This window comes from Lagenorhynchus albirostris, chromosome 20 (assembly GCF_949774975.1).
Source record: "Lagenorhynchus albirostris chromosome 20, mLagAlb1.1, whole genome shotgun sequence".
Taxonomy (NCBI): Eukaryota; Metazoa; Chordata; class Mammalia; order Artiodactyla; family Delphinidae; genus Lagenorhynchus; species Lagenorhynchus albirostris.
Window position 1 is genome coordinate 15705340 of NC_083114.1, and position 22231 is coordinate 15727570.

At 56.0% G+C, this 22231-nt stretch overlaps 1 protein-coding gene across 1 annotated transcript in view; it reads left to right on the forward strand.

Annotated features, from left to right (window-relative positions):
• Positions 1-22231, forward strand: part of SEZ6 (seizure related 6 homolog) — a 46027-nt gene that overhangs the window by 6563 nt on the left and 17233 nt on the right. The window contains exons 3-4 of the mRNA XM_060134699.1: positions 14756-15424; positions 15845-15978. Coding sequence (XP_059990682.1) covers positions 14756-15424; positions 15845-15978 — 803 coding nt within the window. The remainder of the gene's footprint in view (positions 1-14755; positions 15425-15844; positions 15979-22231) is intronic.

Consider the following 22231-nt stretch of genomic DNA (forward strand, 5'->3'; position numbering starts at 1 on the left):
GACAGACCCAAGACATAAATGGCTCCTGACTTTCTTCTAGCATGTTTCTAATGATGACAGTGGTTTATCTTCCTGATGTCTACCCTCAGTCCTTACTGATGTAGATTAGGGACATTTTATCTTGCTCAGTCCTTAGGGGCAGAGGAATAAAACATCTTTTCTGACACTTGGAGGCCAGTATAGAGCACGGGACTGGGAGTCAAATGAACCCTGAAGTGTTGGCCCAGAGGCCAGTGACCTTGGCTAAGTCTTATTCTCCCATCTTTTAGGAGCCTTGGTGAATGAGAATACGAGTCACTCCTCTCCTGCATCTGGGCGGCCCCACCTACCCCCACCCCTACCCCCACCCCCGCTGAGGCCCAGCCCCCAGTGGGGAAGGCCCAAGCTTGCCTGAAGCTCAGATCTTGGACAGGACTGGGAACCAAGCCTACCACAGCTTCCCTCCACCTGCCTACCTGCCACGCGGCTGCCTGCCCTGGGAGGGGAGGATCGATGCCGCAGCACCGGCAGTGCTGTTGGCCATTGATTGTTGAGATTTCTCAGGCGGGCTCTGGAGTAAACAAACCTGCTGCTTCTCCAACAACAATCCGGGGTCTCAGGCTGCAGAGTGCAGCCTTGCCGGCAGACAGGCTGGTGGAAAGGGGCGGGGGTGAGGGGTGCTGGCTGGGCTCAGCAGGGACAAGGGGCTCTGCCAGGAGATGAGAAGGAACTGAGTGTGTGGGAAGGTGGGCAACGGAGAGACTGGGTGAGGGTGCTAGGGTGAACCCTAGACCCTGTGCATGCCTTGTTCAGTCCAACCTCTACATTTTTGCTCAGCCATTTTTCCATACCTGGAATGCTATCCCTGGGTCCTTCTGTTTATTTCAGTTCGACTACCCCCTCTTTTCCTGATCATCCAGCCCAGAGGGCTCTCTCTCTTCTCTCAACACTACCACCCATCAGGAACTTAGCCCATCCATCCATCCTTCATCCACCCATCCCTTTTCCATTCAACAACCCTCTATTGAGCACCTATCAGGTGCTTTAATAGGCAGAAATGCAACATAATCCCTGCCCTTAAGGAACTCATTCTGGAGGGGGAGCTGCCTTCTTAATAAACTCAGCTGTGACTGCCTCCCCAGCTAGACTACAGACCCTCTGATTTTTTTTTTTTAATTTATTTTATTTATTTTTGGCTGCTTTGTGTCTCCGTTCCTGCGCGCGGGTTTTCTCTAGTTGCGGCGAGCGGGGGCCACTCTTCATTGCGGTGCGCAGGCTTCTCATTGCGGTGGCTTCTCTCGTTGTGGAGTACGGGCTCTAGAGCGCAGGCTCGGTAGTTGTGGCGCACGGGCTTAGTTGCTCCGTGGCATGTGGGATCTTCCCGGACCAGGGCTTGAACCCGTGTCCCCTGCACTGGCAGGCGGATTCTTAACCACTTCGCCACCAGGGAAGCCCCTTCTGATTTTAATTAAATGCGATATGAACAAGATGCTCAACAGCATCCAACCACTCACCTTCAAAAGGACAAGAGATTCCTGGCCAGGGACTGCTCTGAGCCTCAGTTTCTCTTCTGTAGCAAGAGAGTTCATCTTTGGGGTCTTTGAGGGCCCAGTGAGCCTCTGGGATCCCTAGGCCAGGCCTTGCGTGGTGCCCCCCATCACAACTCCTTCCATCTTTGCTGGGTCTGAGTGTCTCTCTAACCTCCCAAGAAGGCAGAGCAGGTGCAGGGCCCCTCCTGCCACCAAACCACATGTGCTGGAGAATCCAAGCTGTGGGTCTCTCCCCTCCCCCAGTGCAGTCCCCAGGGGCCCAGCCGGAATCCTGCACCCATTAACCTCAGCATCTCCCTCAGTCCCCCACTCCTCCCCTTCCCATGGGCTCCTCTCTCTACCCTCAGGACTCTCCTTCCAGCTGATCATGTGCTGCAAGGGCAGAACTGCAGGGCCCCTGTGAAAAGTGCCTGAACCACAGAGCAACCCCCAACAGATGCTCATTTGCATGCTGTTTTACCCCCTTTGCATTCTCGCTCCTTATAAAAGGCACAGAAGCAGACCCTGCCCCTCCCACTCTCAGCCCCGATCCCTCCCCCATTCCCACCCCCATAGCTTCTCCCTCTCTCCCTCCCAGCCCAGCAGCTGAGCACCAGCTCCTTTGTGCCCCAGGCAGCCACCTGCTGAGTGTCTGGCCTGGGTCCCACCAGCCAGCAGGTGCCTAGGGAGCCCCAAAGCCTGTGAGGGGGGGATATCATGCAGTCTGGAGAGCCAAGTTGTGCCTCCGGGAGGAGGGGGCAGCCCCAAAGGAAGAACATGATTAGAAGAATGCTGGTCAGGGCACCAGGACTCCCAGAGTTTAAACCTGATACTGGCTCTTACTGGCTGGGTGACCTTGGGCAAATCATGTCACCTTCCTGTGCCTCAGTTTCCTTGGGAATTCATGGCATCTGTCCCACCTCTTTCAAAAAACAGCATCCAAAATCAAAGAAAATCAGAAGGGGTGGTGACAGGGAAGAAACTGGAAGCCCCACTTAAGAGGAGGGTCCTTGTGTAGCCAGAGCTGTCCAGCACCAGGAGGGGCTGGTTTTCAGGTCGTCACTGAAGGGGCTGGGTCAGAAGCTGGAGGAGCCCAGGGCTGGACTCCCAAGGCAGGGGCGGGCAGTGAGTGCCAGCTGGCCCAGGTCTGACTAGGAAGCTGAGACTAGCAGTGTAGAGGGATGAAGGCTGGGATTAGAGTGCTTCTACGGGCTTTCACCCTGGCTTGCTGCTCTGATGGACATTCTTAGATATCATTTATATCCAGCAAGGGGATGTGCTAGTGATTGGAAACATCTGGTCTGGCAGCTGGCAGCCTCCCTCTTGTTGTGAGGTCCTATTTTCTGGCTGGTTAGAGGAAATGGGGGAGAGGGAGTCACCTTCTTTTGAGGACGGAAGAGCCCCTGGCGTCTCCAGGCAAAGGTGTAAAGGTGGGACCAAACAAGGCATGCCTGAGAGAGGTCATTGGTGCATTTGCTTATCCAGCCTCCCCTGGTCCACCTTCCTTCACCGCCCACTCCATTCTTTCCACTTCCTGACAGAGCCCTAGCCTTGCTCTTCTGGGTCCAGCCGTCTCCCTCTCATCCCCCCACCCTGCCTGCCAGCCCAGGCTAGGAAGAAGCCTGCCACTCAGGCTGGGGTGGTGCCCTCAGCCTAGTCTCTGTTGCACCTGTATCCCTGATGCTACCTCTGGCGCTCCCTGGTCCTTCCCTGCCCTGGGCCTCGAGCAGAGGAGACTGACAGGGACACAGAGGGAGGACTTAGCCTTCTCTACTCAAGGTGTACACACACCCCGTCTGGCAGGGTCCTTGGAAGTCAGAGCAAGGTTGAGTCAAGAGAGAAGACTGAGGGATTGGGGGCTGCACAGCTGGGTCCATCTGGTGTTCCCAGGGGGTCTGGGGGAGAAGAAGCCCCAGATACGCAGGTAGCCATGTCTGTATATATCTCTGCCTGGCTTGTCCATCTACCCCTGGGTGTCTGTGTCCATATGTCCCTGCATATCTGTACCCTTCTGTCCCTATACCCTGGGACTGTGGCCCTGGGTGTAGGCACAGCAGATCCCAGTTCAGTCTGGTCTCTCCCCTCCCCAGAGCCTGTTCCACTCTCTTCCTCCCCAGTCTTGGGCTCCACTGACCCCTCAAGGAGACTTGAGCTGCTGCTGCTATTTTTAGCTGCTCTGCACCCCTCCCCTCCCCCACTCAGGCTTGCTGGGGAAGTGGGGAGGACAAGCTGAGCCTCGGAAGCCTCACAGGCTGGGGTGCTGGGCTGGTAAGGCCCTTTCCCCTCAGTCCCACAGGCCATAGAAACAAGGGGAGTCTGGGATTGTCCACAGGTGCAGGGCCCATGCCCTGGGGCATCTTAGGCCCCATGCCACCTGCCTGGGGCTAGGAGAAGGTCCCAGGCTACCCTCCCCCTGCCCCCTCCAAACCTCTAAAGGCAGATCCCAGGCCTCCAGTGATTCTTCCACAGGCCATTTGGAAGTAAGGCAGGACCTCCTGCATCTCCCCCATAGAAGCTGGAGAGACAGAATGGAGTTCAAAGTGTGAGGGAGACGGGAGGGAGTATACCTGGATGAGGCTACCCACACACACACAGGGACTTCAGGTACTGGAGATGAGGTGTATGGGGTCCAGTGACATTCAGAAGGAAAGTGGCAAGTCAACAGAGCACAGTCCCCTGCCCCGCCAGGCCCCCTCCACTTGTACCACTGCCCACTGTGAGGCTCCACCAACCCCTGCAGTTGGGCACTGATAGTAGAGGGGCTGTGACTCTCCACCCCACCCACCCAAAGAACCTAAAAAGCCAGGAACCAAGTACTATATGAAAAGCCAGACAGGCCCAGCGAGGGCAAGAGAAGCCCAAGGTCACACAGCCTGTCCATGGCAAAGCTACCTCCATGCTGGAGACAGGGCTCTGACAAGGCCTCACCAGTCTTCTCAGCTTTCACAGCTAAGGACAGACACTCTAGTGACCCCCAGGGGAGAGAGAGCCGACCTGAGCATTAAGGATCAGGGCAAGTGGGGGTCTAGGCGCAGCCAAATCCCTCAATCCATCTCTTCCCAGATGTAGCTGACAAAAGTAGCCACAGGGCAAAGGTCACAAGGTCACTTTGGCCCTGGTACGTAGAGTGAGCCTCTTCCTCTGACCAAAGGCCACAGAATCTTGGGGCTACCGGGCCGGCCATTCAGCTCAGAGGTGAACACAGGCACTGGGAGTAACCTCAGTAATGCCAGCTTTTGAACTACAGGGGGGATGGTGGGGGGAGGGAGAAACAGCCCAAAGATGCTGGTACCTTGGTACCCTGGTACCTTGCTGGGCTCAGTGCCTAGGAGGGACTCTCCTCCGCAGGTACCTGGAATTGGGCAGGGGGCAGAGGATGGAGGGGATGGCCATTCCTCCTCCTCCCTAGACCAACCCCTGTCCCCAAGCTTCACCACTGGGCTGGGCTGAGCCAGCCCTGGTACTAGCTCCAGGGAGAAGGCCTTCACAGCCTTCCTCAGCCCAGCTGACATTTCCAAGGTTTTCCATTCAGAGAAATATGATCCCTGCTGCTGCTGAGGTGGCGGCGCTGGGGGAGGGCTGACCTGAGCACCCAGCCCAGGGCCACATCCCTCCTCTGCCCTGGCCACACTCCTGCCAGCTGGCATTATCACGAGGAGTTAGCAGAATGGTTAGGTACCAGCTGGTGAGGGAGGTAAGGCCAAAGAGGGTCCAGGTTGTTCCTCTCCTTCCACCCTGCCCCAGGGGTGGGCGTCAGTCCTGCTGCCCCCACGTCCAAGGCCAGCCCCTTTCTCTCTCCCAACGCCCCACTCCAGGCCCCCAGCTCCTGTGCCACCTGTCCAGCACCAGGAACTGCTGGCAGGCAGGGCTAGGGGTCCCAGGGCCAGCAGGCAGGCAGGAGCGGGGAACTCAGGGCCGCAGGGGAAGGTGTAGAGCACAGCAGGCGACGCTATAGCAGAGGCCTCATTAATCACCTCTCCAGCCCCCAGCTCTGCAGTGGCGAGACCATATTAGATTTTAAATTGGAAAGCGGAGAACGTGGCAGTTAGCTGGGCACTCCCTCTACCCTGGGCCCCTGGCCACAGCCTCACAGGAGAGAAGGGGCAGTGGGGAGGAGAGGGCAGCAGCCCAGAGCCCTGTCCCCTCTCTCCCCACACACCCAGAGCCTAAGGGGCTGTCCAGGCCACATGGCCCTGGGAAGGGTCAAGTCAGGGTCCAAGAAGGGCGCAGGGTGAAAAGGAGGCAGCACAGCAGCCGCCTTGGGGAGAAGTGCATCCCTTCTGGGAGGTTGGACCTTTCCAGGCTTGAGGACCCTGAATCCAGGTTCCAGGGTGTGGCGTCCATGGTCGAGAACAAAGGGTAATGACTTTTGGTCCTTGTGTGTTTGGAACTACACACACACACACACACACACACACACACACACAAACACACATGCAGGCACATGCACACGCTCACGTATACACACGGGCCCACATATTCACAGGCCCACACATGCTCACATGAAGCAGTAACTCTGCAGTAGAAACTTGAGCCCAGGCTGTGGAACAGGCAAACCCAGTTCAGACCCCTTATCTGCCACTTTCCTCCTGTATGAACTAGGATGATTCACTTTGCCTCTCAGCCTCAGTTCCTTCACATACAAAGTGTAAAATATTGATTCCAGGCATAAAAGGCGCTGCTCTGGGTGGAAGACAGCCCCCTAGGAAGTCCTGCCTGACCCATGGAGGGTGCTCAGTAAATGTGATGCCCTCCCCTGGTCCCAAGACCAGGCAGCTACTCTGGGGCTGTCCAGGAGCCCTGGGGTGCTGCCCAGGCCAGGCTCCCTGCCCCTGTGTGCCTGACTGGGCAGGGAGGTAGGGGCAGGTGAGCCGAGCACAGCAGGCATTGTCATGGAGCGTTCACACACCCTGGCCCCGTCCTGGGCCAAATCGCCAGAGGCCAGGGATTCCTGGCTGCCCTCCATCCATAACGTCCTCCTATACCGGCTCTGCCTGAGGTCCCCAAATTGCCCATTGAACACCCCACCCCTCCGAACATCAGTGCTCAGCCCAGGTTGGGAAGAAAACATTGTGGGTGGGTGGCACCAGTCCTCCCTGAGGAGTGAGTGGCTGACAGGCTCAGCTCTCCTGAGGCCTTTATGAAAAACCTAAAGAAGTCCCAGGGCTCCTTGTCACCCCTCCCTGCCCAACCCCAGGCCCCAGTTTTTCCAGGCCCAAAGGAAGGGAGTAGACACTGTCAGCCCATCTTTTTTTTTTTTTTAATAAATTTATTTACTTATATATTTACTTATTTTTGGCTGTGTTGGGTCTTCGCTGCTGCACTCAGGCTTTCTCTAGTTGTGGCGAGCAGGAGCTATGCTTTGTTGCAGTGCGCAGGCTTCTCATTGCAGTGGTTTCTCTTTGCTGTGGAGCACAGGCCCTAGAGCACGCAGGCTTCAGTAGTTGTGGCACATGGGCTCAGTAGTTGTGGCTCGCAGGCTCTAGAGCAGAGGCTCAGTAGTTGTGGCACATGGGCTTAGTTGTTCCGCGGCATGTGGGATTTTCCCGGACCAGGGCTCGAACCCGCGTCCCCTGCATTGGCAGGCGGAGTCTTAACGACTGCGCCACCAGGGAAGTACCCTGTCAGCCCAACTTAATCTTCTCCAGGATCCCCTCCCACTCTAGGCTCTTCCCTTCTGAGCGGTGAATACTTCTGGGTCTAGAGGTCGGGTTTTGGAGCTGCGCTTTCCATCATGGTAGCCACCAACTACATGTGGCGATTTAAATGTAAATTCATGAACATGAAATCAAATTTAAAATTCGGTGTCTTGGTCTCACCAGCCACATTTCAAGGGCTTACTAGCCATGTATGGCTACTGACTACCATGACAGACGTGCAGACATAAAACATTTCCATCATCATGAAATGTTCTATGAGACAGCACTGCACTAGGGCTGCATGGCCTCTGCGTTTGAATCTGACACATCCAAACTGGTAACTTGGAAACTGCCCTTCCCTGGGTCCCAGTTTCTTCACCTATAAAAGTTCATATCTCAGAGTTATTGTGGGGGGATAAATGAGTTAATTCTGGTAAAGCACCTTAGAATGGTGCTAGGTGTATGGTAAATTCTCAGTAAACAGTGGCGTTCAGTATTTTTTTCACAGAGCCCTTTGTGGCTCACCAGATCCTGGAATGTGATACTTTTTTTCCATTTTACTGGTGGGGAAATGAAGGTTCGGGATGGGGAAGTGATTTGTGCAGAGGGACAAATTAGCCTGTTAGGGGCGGGACCAGAACAGGTGGGCTGACTCCTGGGTGTTGCCTGCTCTACCCCCATTACTCCCTCCATCGACAAGAAGACCCCAACGCTGGAGATGCCGAAGCCCAGGGTTACCCACCCACCCCCAACCTAGTACAATGGGGGAGGTAGCTGTTCCTGGCAGCTCAGGAAGCAGCGTGCTCTCTGTCGCTGGAGGCATGCCCACAGATGGCAGACAGCCCCAAAAGTATTGGAGGGTTCACTCTTCAGAACAGTTGGGCCAGGTGCTCTTGGAGCCCCAAAATCTTGAGTTCTAGCCCTGCCCCAAGTTTACTGTATGACCTGGGAAACCTCTCTGGATTCTGTTTCTTCCTGTGTAAATGAGGGAGGGATGAGATGCACACAGAGGCTACAGGGGCTCAGATTCTGGGGAGCAGGCACTTCCTTGCCTAGGTCCCAGCCAGGAGGAGGTGCCCCCATTCGCATTTGTACTCCAGATTTAACCGAACTGCCAGGAGTTGGCCAAGAGAGGGTAGTAAGAGGTTGAGATGGGGGATGGTCAGTGGCAGGGGAAGAGAGGGCAGTCTGGGGTTGCAGGGCCCACCAGCTTGTGCCGATAGACACTCTTCATCAGTTGCCAGTTGGGGCTGTGCTGGGGCACTGCCAAGGGTTGGCTGCCCATCTTCTCCCTGCAGGACACACCTCTGCCCACCCCTGCCCTCCCCTGCCCACTCCTCCTGGCCAAGGGCCAAGCACTTGGGGGAGCAGGGTGCCTTCCAAGTGTGCAGACAGGCAGAATCCTGGCTTGGAGAGTGTGTCCCCGGAGCCCACCTTCAATGTACCTGGCACCAGGGGTCAGCATTTGTGGGCAGAGATACGGGAAGAGAGATGCCTTGGGCTAGATCCTTGGCCATGGACAAAGCTGTACGTGTGCTGAGGGCCTACCAAGAAGTGCTCCCAGGAGATCAGAGGAGAGAGCTGTTGTCACCCACTGGGCCAGGCAGGGATGGCTCCCTCAGTCCGAAGTGGGGATTGGAGCTGGATCTGGTAGGGTGGGGAAAGTTTAAAGAGACAAAGTAGTGAGCAACAGGGAAGAAGGGGGAAGGCACCTGTTCTGGCAGAGAAGTTCCCTTTGAGTGTATCTGCCGGACTCAAACCACTGCCCACCCTAACCGCTGGCCCTCCAAGACACCACCAGGACTCCTTCCCCATCACCCCAAGCTGCAGTGCTCCCAGCAAGAGTGCCCTAGGATAGTGACGGCCAGGCTGGTGGGGAGACAGTCAAGAGGTACAGCTGAGGGCCAGTGGGAGCAGTAGACTGAGCTGAGCTGTGGAGCAGCTGAGCTCTGGGTTCTAGTCCCAGGCTTGCCACGCATGGGCTGTGCAACCTCGCACAACTTACTTAACCATTCTGGGCCTCAGTGTCTCTGTCTCTTGGGAGGATAACTGATTACGTGTGAAACTGCTGAGGGCATGCTTAGCACGTGAGCACTGAGTAATGGTAGCTGCCTGGCTGCAAACCACAGGAGGCAGAACGTGTCCATTCTGCCTCTGCCATACCTTTTGGGTGATCCTGAAGAAGCCACACCCCCATTCTAGGCTTCAGTTTCCCCATCTGTTGTATAGGGCTTATATTGCCTTTTCTGTTAATACAAGTAGTCGACAGCAGCAAACCTACCTCAGACACAGGGATACTGTGGGGTAATTATTTCAGTAGTAGAACATGGAATCAGGCCTCAGGGGCCCTATGTGGCCCTGCCAGCCTCCAGCTGGGGACCCTCAATTCAGGAGGTAGGCCTGGGCCCAGTGGAACCGTCGCTGTGGAGACCAGGCTCTGGCTCTGGGGGGCCCAGGTGCTCTTACTCCAGGAGCCTCTCTTCCCTCCCTCGGGCTCTGGGATAAAGGGGGTCCACGGGGGCCAGGCCCTCACTAATTCCCTATTAAAACTTGAAAGGGGCCGGAGAACCTCCAGAATAAACTCATTAGCTTTTATGGGATAATAAATGGATCCCATTGAATACTCATTCTCCCTATGCTGGGCCAGCCCAACCTCCAGAATCCTGAGGGGTAGCTCCCTGCCCACTGTATCCCCCAGGTTCCCCCTGTGCCCACCTGCAGTCATGGTGCTGCCACAAGTTGGGGATCAAGCCTGACCTTTCTGAGAACTGTGGGGTCCCCTTCCTGTGCCAGCCGCTAAGGCCAGCAGGTCCCCCCGCCCTTGCAGAGGACGGGGTGGGGCTGGCCGTTGGGAGGATGGGCCTGTCTCTAGATGGCCCTCACCAAACCCAGGAGGTCCCCACTCCACAGCTGGAGAAGCAAAGGCTCAAGTGGGCAGCCCCCTGCCCAGTCACACCGCTAGTGAGACATAGATTGGGGATTGGAACCTGAGGTTTTTCTTTCTGTCTGGAGCAGAAAGATCTGCAGACACAACAGCACTAAGCAGACAGCCCGCCTGGGCCTGAGGTGGCATCTGGAGTGTGTTGCCTGATGCAGCATTTGCCCCAGGCAGGGACCACCACCCTCCGCCATTGTCTCCACACAGACCAATTCCAACTCCTCAGCCCGCAGGGGCAGTGACCCTTGGCAACGTCCTGGGCCTCACTGAGCCTCAGTTTCCCCAACTCTCAGACAGGGACAGAACACCTACCCAGCTGGATGCTATGAAGAAGAGTCCCCAGTCGTTGTGGCTTTCCCTAAACAGAAGCTAGCACCGCGCCCCATCTAGATCCCAGTCTGTGCAGGTGGAGCACGCGGCCCCCTGTCTCCACCCTCACCCAGCTGGGCCCAGGGGAGGAGCGGGCAGGGCAGGCGGCTTTCCCTGGGAGGCCCCGGCGGGGGCTAAGAGGAGGGGGCTTCCAATCCCAAGAGGGGCCACAGGGGGGCGGCGCGGGCCGGGAGGCGGAGCGGGAGAGAATCCACTGGGGAGGCATCCTGAATGGCTCATTAGTGCCGATGAAAGCCTTTTTTCATTTCGTCTAAATACTTTAAACAGGGCTCCCTCCGATGTCTATTTGCATAGCTTGAGAGCTAATGCGGGGGGAGGGCCCAGGAGGCGGCAGCGGGGCCCACCAGGGCTGGGGGCTGCCGGGAAGCTCCGCGGCAGGAACGGCGACAGGGTGGTGTGGGAGCCGAGGGGTGTTTCCCAGTCCCAGCCCACCCGGAGGACGCAGCCCCCGGCCCCCGCGGGAGCAGCAGCCCAGGGTGCGCATTCCTGCGTTTCGGCACCGGCACCGGGCAGGTGGGGATCATGGGGGGCTGTTTTGCTGTGGGCCACTGTCCCCCACACACATGCCAGCCTCGGAGGCGGCTGCCCTTTGCGCAGCGCGATGCAGTATTATCCTCGTTGTACAGCTGAGGACGCTGACATGCTCGAGGTCACACACACTGCCACACAACAGGGGACATGGTCGCCCAGAAAGGAGAGGCCTCACCCGGGCCAGCTTCTCCCAACCCTAAAGGCCTGCTCAGTGCTGCCCTGGCAGGGGGCTGCCCACCTCGGAGTGTGGCCTCTCCCTCTGTAGTCCCCGCCACCAAAAAAACAACAACAACAACAACAACAAACAAACAAAAAACCCCTGCTATTTAGAACAAAAAGATTCTCACAGAACCTCTCCAAACTGCCCGTTTTACAGCTGAGGACACAGAGGTGACTTGCCCAGGCTCACTTGACTTTTAAGTGGCAGAGCTGACATTTACACCCCAGTGTATGTGTGACTTGGCATGCCTGCCCTGCGGAGCAGTGTCCTCGGCTTCTGGTTTGAGTCCCAGACTCAGGTGTGTTTTGGACACAGAATGGGGGCTCCCTGGGTCCCAGCCAGAAGGCTCCCTGAGGGCCCAGCTCAGCTCAGCCTCAGCTCAGGTCCCAGATGCCAGAAACTCTGGCCTCAGCTCCACTTCTAACCTGCATAAGACCGTGGACCAGTCCATTCCTCTCTCTGGGCCTTAGTTTCCTCAACTGGCTAGAGGACTTTCTGCTGGGTAGCTCCAGTCCCCTCCTCCTGTGAGGCAAGCTAGTGTCCTGGAAAGACTAGGGCTTTGTGAACCAGATCAACATAGGTTCAAATCCCAGCTCCACCTTTGTGTGACTGGACAAGTCCTCACCTTACCTTTCTAAGCTTCAGGTTCTCTTTCTGTAATGTGGGAATAAGAGTCCCACCTCACAGACTCGTCGCGTCAATCAAATAATCCAAGAAACGGGAACGGCCCAACTCAGTGTCTGGTACACATTAAGGTGCCTGATGAGACGGGGCATTTGGGTCTCTGACACCTCCTGCTGCTTCCCCTGCATCACACTCCCCGTTTGTCAGTCTCTACACCTTTGGACTCAGTCAGCCCAGGCAGAGAGAACCCCAGGAACCTGGGGAGGGGGCTCACAGGGCCTCAGGATTCCATCAGAATCATCCAGGGTGTCTGGAGATGCCTTTTCCCTGGAAATGGCTTGTCTCCCGGAGATTATCTTACCCCCTCTGATAGTGGGTAGCGCCCTCCAGGACCACGTGGCAGTGGATTGTAGAATCAACTTGCTCGTTTGATATGCTATCTCGATCCCACTTAACCAAGAGCTCAGTCCCCCCAGATAACACAATCAGTGCAATCGACAGTGACGGGAGGTGCCCATTAACTCTGCTCCATTGCCCAGCACCCACCTGGCAGCCAGCGGGAGGAGCTGTGCCCGCTACGGTCCCTTCCTGAGACAGAGGCACTCCCTCTCCCAGTGAAGACTTCCGCAGGTGCCTACCCTGGGAGCCTCTGCTACATCTCTTCTTGGGCAACCCTGGAAGGGGACACTGGAACCCTAAGGCTCCAGTCTATGTGATGAGAAAGGCTCTTCTTCCTTGTCATATGCTATGATCACTCTCAGGTAACCTGGCAAAGACCGTGTGACATCTGGGGGCTGGGCAAAGAGAATAGCCCCGTGCTGGCATGTCAGAGGCACTCCCTGGACCCTCCACCTGACTCAGATGAAACACACGGGACACTGCCAGACCGTCTGCTCCAGGGGGTATGGGTCTGCCTGGGCATCTAGTTTGGACACTGTGTTGTCAGTGTCTGGTACAGAATGCCAAGGCACAGATGGACTCCTTTAGTGAGCATCTCAGGAGATAGGGGTTGGGCCTCGTTCCTCAGGGCTTTGAGGCCCCAAGGCCCCTCTGACCCAGAGCAGTGGAGAGCCCTCTGACCTGCACCCCCCTCCCTCATGCCAATTTCCTCCCTCCTCCCAACTGTCTGACACATCAGAGCTACCATGGTCTCCTGGACAGAAGGTAGGCCATCTGCCGCTTCCTCACGCCTGCCAATCCATGGGGTGGGTGTGAGCCTGTGGAATGACAGCCCCACCATCGGATGTGCAGAGGAACCAACCTTCTCCTTGCAAACTCTGTTATCTCACCCTGGCTGTGTTTCCCTTCAAATCTTCATGCAGCCATTTTGAGAGCTGTTAAAATCAGAATATCTTCCCAGCCTTCTCCAAACTGGCAAAATTCTATGTGAAGTGAATCTGGAGCCAGCATCCATTGACCTTTTTCTGGCAGTCAAGGATCTGGGGAGCCTAGTGGGCCACAGGCAGAATATGCATCATCTCTTCAGCTATGTGTTTAAATAAGTCAATACAATTAACAGCATAGCAACCTCAGACCAGTATCAGCAAATAAGTTTCTTCTTCCATAGCCTATCTAATCAATTGGTAGTGGCTGCCTGGATAACTGTGTTAAGAAGGATTCTGAAGCCCCATGTGGCCTCAGCAAGAAATAACCAAAATTGGTTAATAATGTCTACCATGGATGGGGGGGGAGGGGCTTGTAGCATGCAGATGACCCTACTTTAGATCCTGCCCTAGATGGCCCCTGGCTTGTGTCAAAAGAAAGATAAAGAGAATTCAGAGAGGCACAGCAAATGGGAAAGGGAAGTAATATTATCTCAGTTAATCCTATAAAAGAAACCCCATTTTACAGATGAGAAAAATAAGGTTCGGGGAGTTTGTTATTTGCCCAAGGTCACACAGTCCCATGGTGATGGATTTGAAGCTACATCTGCCTTACTCCAGAGTTTACATCTGCCTTACTCCAGAGTTTAGCTTTTGTAGAAGGACAAAAGAGAGAGAGAGAGACAAAAGAAATTATTTTCTGAAAAGTGAGAGAAATAGGGCATAATGGGACCCCAACAAAAATGTCGTCATGTGTCCGTGAAGGAATCCAAATATATGAAGCATCTCCTGAGACTAATGACCAGGTTCATTGAGAACAGAAAGTGAACTTGAATGCAATGCCCTGTAATCTCAGGCAGAAAAGTCACACTGGTGGGGGATGGCACTCTTGCTAAGGGTGTCATCTCCCGTCTTCAATTACCTGGTCGTTGACTTTGAGCAAGTCATTTCCTTTCTTTGACCTTGTTTCATCATTGGTAAAATAAGCCCTTTGAGCTACGTTAGGGATGAGAAATATTTGTTCGTCATGTTGGTCTGAGGTATCAGGCATGGCTGCCTAGAGTGCTGTGTTGAGAAGGATTCTGAGGCCGAATCTGAGAACAGCCAGGAAATAGTGCAATGATAGATTAGTAATGTCCACCTCTGGTGTTGGAGGAGAAGGGATATCTCATGTGCCATCCTTAAAGTATGTGATACCATCTCACTTCCAGCTCTAAAATTCTATAGCTCCATGATTTTCAACCATAAGGACACTCCCCAAGGCTCTATGTCAAAAGAGAGGTGGGGGCTTCCCTGGTGGCGCAGTGGTTGAGAGTCTGCCTGCCAAAGCAGGGGACACAGGTTCGTGCCCCGGTCCGGGAAGATCCCACATGCCGTGGAGCGGCTGGGCCCGTGAGCCATGGCCGCTGAGCCTGCGCGTCTGGAGCCTGTGCTCCGCAACAGGAGAGGCCACAACAGTGAGAGGCCCGCGTACCGCAAAAAAAAAAAAAAAAGAGAGGTGGGTCTCCTACTGCCTGGACTAGGTGTGATGCTGCTCACTGTGGGGCAGGAGGAGAACCTCTGATCATCTGTTACTATTTCAGGACTTTCCTCGGAGGCCCCTACAGTGGGGGAAGAGCAGGCCCCAGGCATGGAGGAGACGGATGGGGAGCTGACAGTGAACCCCACGCCTGAGCAGCCAGAACGAGGCATCCACTTCGTCACAACGGCCCCTACCCTGAAGCTGCTTAACCACCACCCCCTGCTCGAGGAATTCCTACAAGAGGGGTTAGAGGAGGGGGAGGCAGAGCTGAGGCCAGCACAGCCCTTCCGGCCTGACCCACCTACACCATACACCCCGAGTCCCCTTCCCCTTCTGGCCAGGCAGGACAGCCGCCCCGTCTTCACCAGCCCCACTCCAGCCATCGTGGCAGCACCTACTCAGCCCCAGTCCAGGGAAGGACCCTGGAGCCTGGAGTCAGAGCCCTCTGCACTTCATATCACAGCTCCCCTACCTCCAGGGCCCAGTATGGCAATGCCCACCCCAGGCCCAGCAGAGAGGCCCAATACTACACCCCCTAGCAGATCATGGACTCCGACCCGAGAAGGTCCTGGAGATGTAGGCAGGCCCTGGGCTCCAGAGGTCATGTCGCAGACCACAGGGCTTGGGATTGAGGGGACCGTCACCACCTCTACGGCTTCAGGAGATGATGAGGAGACCACCACCACCAGCACCATCATCACCACCACCATCACCACAGTCCAGCCACCAGGTCAGCTACTTGAGGGCTTGCAGATCTAGAGATGGGAATGGGGGAGCTGAGGGGCCCCTGAATTCCTCCCTCTCTGTCACTGTGCTGGCCTGCCTTGCCCTTGGGAACCAGACAGACCCAGGTTCAAATCCTGATTGGAAGCAACTACAGCAGACCTTAGAAATTTTATCTCACCTCCCTGAGCCTCATCTGTAAAACGGCAATAAGACCTACCTCATTGAGCTATTGCCAAGAACTGAGACAAGATTGCACACAGTAGGTGCTCAAGAGAAAGGGGTCCCCTGCTTTTAACAGGGTAGTAGACCTCCCAAGAGGTGAGCTTCACCACACACGCACACACACAAACACACACAGGTCAGCCATAGTTGGATCCACTTCGCCAGAGCTGGGTTTAGCCTTATGTCTCCTCCTGCCTCCCAGGCCCTTGTAGCTGGAATTTCTCAGGCCCAGAGGGCTCTCTGGACTCCCCCACAGCCCCCAGCTCACCCCTTGATGTCGGCCTGGACTGTTTCTACTACATCTCCGTCTATCCTGGCTACGGCGTGGAAATCAAGGTGAGTGGCCTGGATTCAGCAGGGGCAGAACTGGGGCTAGTGTGTTATCTTTCCGGAAAGGTGCTGGCCATGGGGGCGGGGGGTTGGGTAGAGATGTGCAGGGTCAGCAGTTGGACAGGAACCTAGGGCCAGGACTGGGCAGTGGGCCTAAAACATGGTTGGATTCTGCCCTGCGCCTCAGGGAGTGAAGAGGGTCCTGCTCCCGCGCAGCGATGCCTAGGCTGAGAGGGGCTGCTGGAGAAGCACGTGTGCCTATCCTCTTCCCCCAAGGGTTTAATCAGGAGCTCAGGAGAGTCTGAGGAGGGGCTCTAGCCTCGATGGGCACGGGATTGGGTGAGCATCTGAATCCATGCGTCTGAGTTGACAGAACCCAGGGCGGCCTTGTTGGACCTGTGAGAGCCGTGGAGCCTCACTCACTCATATATTCACTCGCTCTTGTATTCACTTACTCTTTCCCTTCAGCAAATACTCCCTGAGTAGCTCCTCTGGGCCAGGCCCTGTGCTGGCTCCTGGGATGCAGAGGTGGGAAGATAGACATGGCCACAGCATCAAAGGTGACCAGCTGCTGGGAGAGCCAGACCTAGTGCCCAGCCCCCTGCCCCCTACCTTGCTGGGCCATCTCATCCCTCCCTTGGCATTAAGGCTCCCTCTTAATCCCCAAACCTGAGGCTGCAGGTCCTCACGGCTGTTCCACAGGCTCCACCACCTCCACAGGCCCCAAACCCAACTCTTCCTTTTTGTTCCCCCAAACATGCTTGCCACCCTACTCCTGTCCTCAGAGACTGACCCCAACCAGTCAGAAACCTAGAGCAGGGCCACCACGGTGCATTGTAGATGGCATCCCTGGAGCTGTGTGACCAGAGGCACCTTGGCCCTTCCTCTCTCCCTCTCCCTGTTCCACCAGCTCCCTGATGCCCAAGTTCTATCACCATGACACTCCCCCAGACTCAGGTCTACCTGCTGCTCCCCCTCTATCCCAACCCCCACGTGGTCCAGCCTCTGTCATCCCTCCCCTGACGCTGTAGTGGATGCCTCACTGGTCACTCCACTCACGCTTGCCCCCATTACCATCCTCCACCCACACTGCAGTCATTTTTCTCAAATGAAATTGATCCTACCTCCCACGTCTCCCCCAAGGGCCTCTAAATCAAGGCCAGTGCCTCTGGGCCCATCTCTAGCCACTTCTTCCCTTGTTCTCTACTCCTGCTTTGCACTAAACGGCTTGCAGCTAAGGGAATGGGTCAAGCGCACTTTCCCCACAAGCCCCAGTTTCACCTACTGGTCCCTTTGCATGGAAGAGGCATCCTCCTATCTCCTCCCCTAGGACTCAACCCTGGCATCACTTTTTCTGGGAATTCTCTCCTGATCCCCAAAGCCTGGGGCATCCCCCATCCTCGCTCATCACGCTGTCTCCTATGGGTCTGTTTATAGCTGTCATCTCCCCAGTTAGACTGTAAGCTCCTTGAGGGGTGCCTTGGTGTACACGGCCCAGACTGGGTTCTCCATGGGCTGACTGAATGAGTGGACGAATGAATGGAGATGGGGAGGAATGAGGTGACATTTGATGTGACTCTGGAGACTGAATGGAGGTGGAGAGGAGAGGCATTCAGTCCAGTTGAGGGAATCAGGGCGGTGACTGAGGAGCACAGGGAAGGGGCAGAGGAGTCGTCCAGGGAAGAGGACAGCTCTGCCTATCCCCCGTTCCCGGCCTGCTCCCCACGCATCCCGAAGCCCCTGGATCTGGACCTAAAGCTAGCTCAGCTGTCCCGGGGCAGCACCCTCAGCCCTGCCCTCTGGGGATGTCAGGTCCAGGTCTCTGAGCCAGGCCCTGCGGAGGGGGACATCCTCCCAGCACTGGTGGGCCCCTCCCCTTCTTTCTCTAACTGTTTGCTCCTGTTCTGTCAAGCCCTGTGCCCCTCGCTCTGGTCTGACTGGGAGGGTAATTAGGAACAGCCACCCCACCTCAAGCCATTAGCACTCAGTGCCGCTTAATTAAGGTAATTAATGTAAAATCATCACCTAATGAGTGGTGGCACTGGCTGTGGCTCACCAGGTGGAAGGCACCAGCTGCAGGTGTGGGGAAGGGGGTGGGAGGGGGCAGATGCCAGGCTGGCTGCCCCTCTGCAGGCCTGGGCTGGTTCTACCCCCAAGCCTACCATCCCCACTGACTCCCACTAGGCCAGGCTGGGCCCAGTCCCGAAGAATGGGCCGGGCCCATTCTCTCCACAATGAGGCAAGATGCTGCCTCTGCCTGCCCTGGCCCCGGCCCAGGCACAAGCCCCACCCTGGATACCCACCCTCTCATGGAAGCCCCCGGAAGCCCCGGAAGCCCCGTGTCTGTTGTCTGGTTCTGCCACATTTTTTTTATCAAATGTAAAAGCCGTTACCAGGCAACCTTGAGAGGAAGACCTGCCACAGCCCTGGATTGCTGTCAGGAAACATAGCAGGCAGATGAGGGCCCCGCCCTCTACCGTACCACCACTGGGCAGAGTCCTTGGGGACCCTGTCGGCCCTGATGGCTGGAGAGCACCTGAGGCCATGGCAGGGAGGGCTGGGTGGGGAGGGACAGAATCATCAGGGCTGAAGCAGGGTTTAAGGTTCTTCCATGGCCAGTTCCAGCAACCTCTGCTCCTATCTAAGCCTCCTGGCCACACCACACAGGCCACTTGGGAACCTAAAGAATTAATGACACTGCAGACCAATACCCAATGGGTAGTTGAAAAACTGAGGCCATGAAGGAAAGGGAATTGCCCAAGGTCACTCCGTTAATCATTAACTAATGTTTTGGGTTTTTAATTTATTTATTTATTTATTTATGTTTGGCTGCATTGGGTCTTCGTAGCTGCGCGCGGGCTCTCTCTAGTTGCGGCGAGCGGGGACTACTCTTTGTTGCAGTGCACGGGCTTCTCATTGTGGTGGCTTCTCTTATTGTGAAGCATAGGCTCTAGGTGCGCAGGCTTCAGTAATTGTGGCTCACGGGCTCCAGAGCGCAGGCTCAGTAGTTGTGGCGCACGGGCTTAGTTGCTCCGCGGCATGTGGGATCCTCCCAGACCAGGGCTCGAACCTGTGTCCCCTGCATTGGCAGGCGGATTCTTAACCACTGCGCCACCAAGGAAGCCCTAACTAATGTTTTTTGATGAGTGAATTTGTTCCACAAGTACAGATTGAGCAATTACTATGTGCCAGGCTCTGTACTGGGCACTGGAGACATGGATCTTCACAGTTAGTGAGGGAGACAGAAATCATAAATGATGACCCCCCCCCAAAAAAATGATGACCACAGAATGCACAGTGCTGTTGGGGATAGGAGTGGGAAGCACAGAGGACGATAGGAATTCCAGGATAGGGCACACTCCACCATGGGGGGGCCAGGGGGGGTCAGAGAAGGCTCCCCAGAGGTGATGATACCTGCTCTGAAGCCTGAAGGATGAGAGGCCAGCAGCCAAGCCTCAGCTGGAAAGCAGCAGGTAAGGCAGACTGGCCCTTGAAGCCTGCCCAGGCAGTTTTGAACGGGTGACCTTATTGCCTAGGAGCAGGAGGTGGGCTTAATGGCTTCTGGATTGCACTCCTGCCAGAGGCTAGGCCTGAGTGCAGTGCCCTCCTGCCCAGGGCTGGCAGTTGGGCCAGGCCACGCTGTGCACTGGGGGCAAGACAGATGAGACAGCTGGAATGCCCAGGAGGCGGCCCACTGCTCCTTCAGGCTTGGGGAGGGCTTGTGGCTTCTTCCCATCATGGGTAAGCCCCTGCCTGCCCTTCCGTGAATTCACAGGGATGGCTCAGGGTAGGTGGAAGGGATGGAATCCAGGCAGGGGGGACTGGAGGAACCGTGGGAGGAGAGGAACTTTTTTTGTTTTTCGTTTTGGCCATACCACGCGGCATGTGGGATCCTAGTTCCCCAACCAGGGATCGAACCTGAGTCCCCTGCATTGGAAGTGCGGAGTCTTAACCAGTGGACCACCAGAGAAGTCCGGAACATCTTAAAGACCCAAAAATCACACTCCTGTGCAGGTCAGCCTGACACCATGCGGAACCCCTGCCATGTGGCCACAGCTCTGGCTAAAGGCTGGGCCCCTGGGCAAGACCCTCTCCATCCCCTCCTTGTGAGGAACAGCCTCAGGGGTTCCAGAATCCCTAACAGCCCATCTCTCCATGGCTTAGAGCACAGCCCCTCATAACCTGCTTCATCCCTGGCCCCCACCTCCCCTCAGGATGCTGCAGCTATCTGTGCCTTCTGAGGCCGAGGGTCTGGGCTGCCCGTAGGAAGAAGGCCAGGGCCAGCCCTCTGTGATGGGAAGAGGCTTGCCTATTTCAGCTGGGGATTGGGCACTGGGCTAGGCTCTTTTTAGAGAGATCCAGAGAAGACCCTTCAGGGTGGGTGGGCATGAGCCCCATGGCCCGTGAGGGTCCCATTTCCTCTCCAGGCAGCCAGCTCCCCTGAGAGCTCCAGGCCTTTCTGGGCCTGGCTCATGTCTCTCACTGTGCTTGGCGTTCCAAGAACCTTCCCGCTGCCAGCCCCATCTTGGCTTCGCTGCTCTCTGTACCATCTGGAGCCTGGACACAGCTGCCCACAGTCCCTGCCCTAGTGCCCCAGATGGCCCCATGGGAACACTGCTCTCCCATGCCAGGCCAGCTGCCAGTTTGATAACCAGAACACCCTACCCTTCTAGGCCAGGTCAGCGCCAGGCCTGATATGGACGCAGGAGTAGGGTGGTGGGTCAGGGGGGTGAGATTTCTCAGCAAGCTCCTCTTTCTTGGCTCCTAGAAGGCTTATCTGAGGGGGGGGTCACAAGGGAGCAAACAGGTCTAGCCCCAAGGATTTAGGCCCCTCTTCCCCTCCCTAAAGCAGACCCTACCCCATAAGTGTTTGTAGACAAGCATCAGTTGAGACAAGAGCATAGAAGCTGTCACATAGAGCACAGAAACTGAAAGTGGGGTTCCAGTCCTGGTTCTGCAGCGCATCTCTCAGTCACTGGGCTAAGCCCTGGCCTTCTCTGGGCCTGTTTCCCTTTCTGTTAAAGGAGGTTGAACCAGATGATGCAAAAGGCTCCTCCCAGCCAGTCCCTCTGAGTGTGGCTCCCTTTCTGGGTGGGAAGCTCCCTCATAGCTCAGAATGGCAGTGGTATCTCAGGCCCTTGACCCTGTTTCCTGCTTCCTAGCAGCTCAGAATCTGGGCTAGGGAGAGGGTGGCTCCCAGGTACAGTGCCTCCCAGGCAGAGCCCTGGCAGACCTGAGGTGAGGTGGGTCCACAGCCTGGGTGGGGCCCAGGTCTCTCCAAAAACGGGAAAGAGGACTGCTCCTGCTGCGCCCATTCTGTGCTGAGCCCCATACAGGCGGGATCTAACTTAACCCTTATAACCCCATGAGGTGGGTGTGATTATCCCATTTCACAGATGAAACTGGGGTTCAGAGATGTCATGTGACTTGCCCAAGGACCTATCAACTAGTCGATGATGGAGCTGGGAGTTGATCCAGGACTCAAGAGTCCCTATTCTTCCCCTGGCCCAGAAGATTGTCCTGTTGCAGAAAGAGAGTTCAGTTGGGAACAGTTGGAGAACTCCATCCCCAACCCCTTTTCTCAGCCCAGCCCTGCCTGCTCCTCTAGGAACCCCATCTGGAATTCTCCCAGTTTCGGGGGAGAGGCCTGGGATGCTTGCATGAAGACAAAGCACTGGACCAGGAATCAGGAGTCCTGGCCTGGAGTCCTGGCTTTGCCTTGGGTTTACAGTGTGACCCAAAGAGGAGCTCTCAACTTCTCTGATTACGAGGTTCCCTTCTCTATAGGCTGGAGGTAAACACAGCCTGCCCTGCCTCCCTTATTGAGGTTTTGTGAGATCTGTGAGGATAATGGGTGTGAAAGAGCTTTGAAAACTGTAAAGGATCTCATGGGAAGAATTGTGATTCTACCACTGTTGGAGTGAGGGAGCACATGTATGTGTGGGCATATGTGCCAGGTCATGTGTTTGAGGGAGTTGTGTGCATGCGGTGGGTTTATGTCAGAGTACACACACAGGTGTCAGTGATCAGGAGAGTGCAGTGGAACAGGGGCCGTGGTCAGCTTCTGGGAGCGGGACTCAGGTACTGGGGGAGGGGCTTACACACAAGTCATCCCTGAGCTCATGGCCCGTGCAGGGTTGTACTAAGATGATTGTGTGCAAGGACTTGTGGCACCATCCTGTCTATGAGTCGCACCATTAGAGCATGTCCTAGAGACCGACTGGCAGCTTCCATGGGGACAGACAGGCCAGTCAAGGCT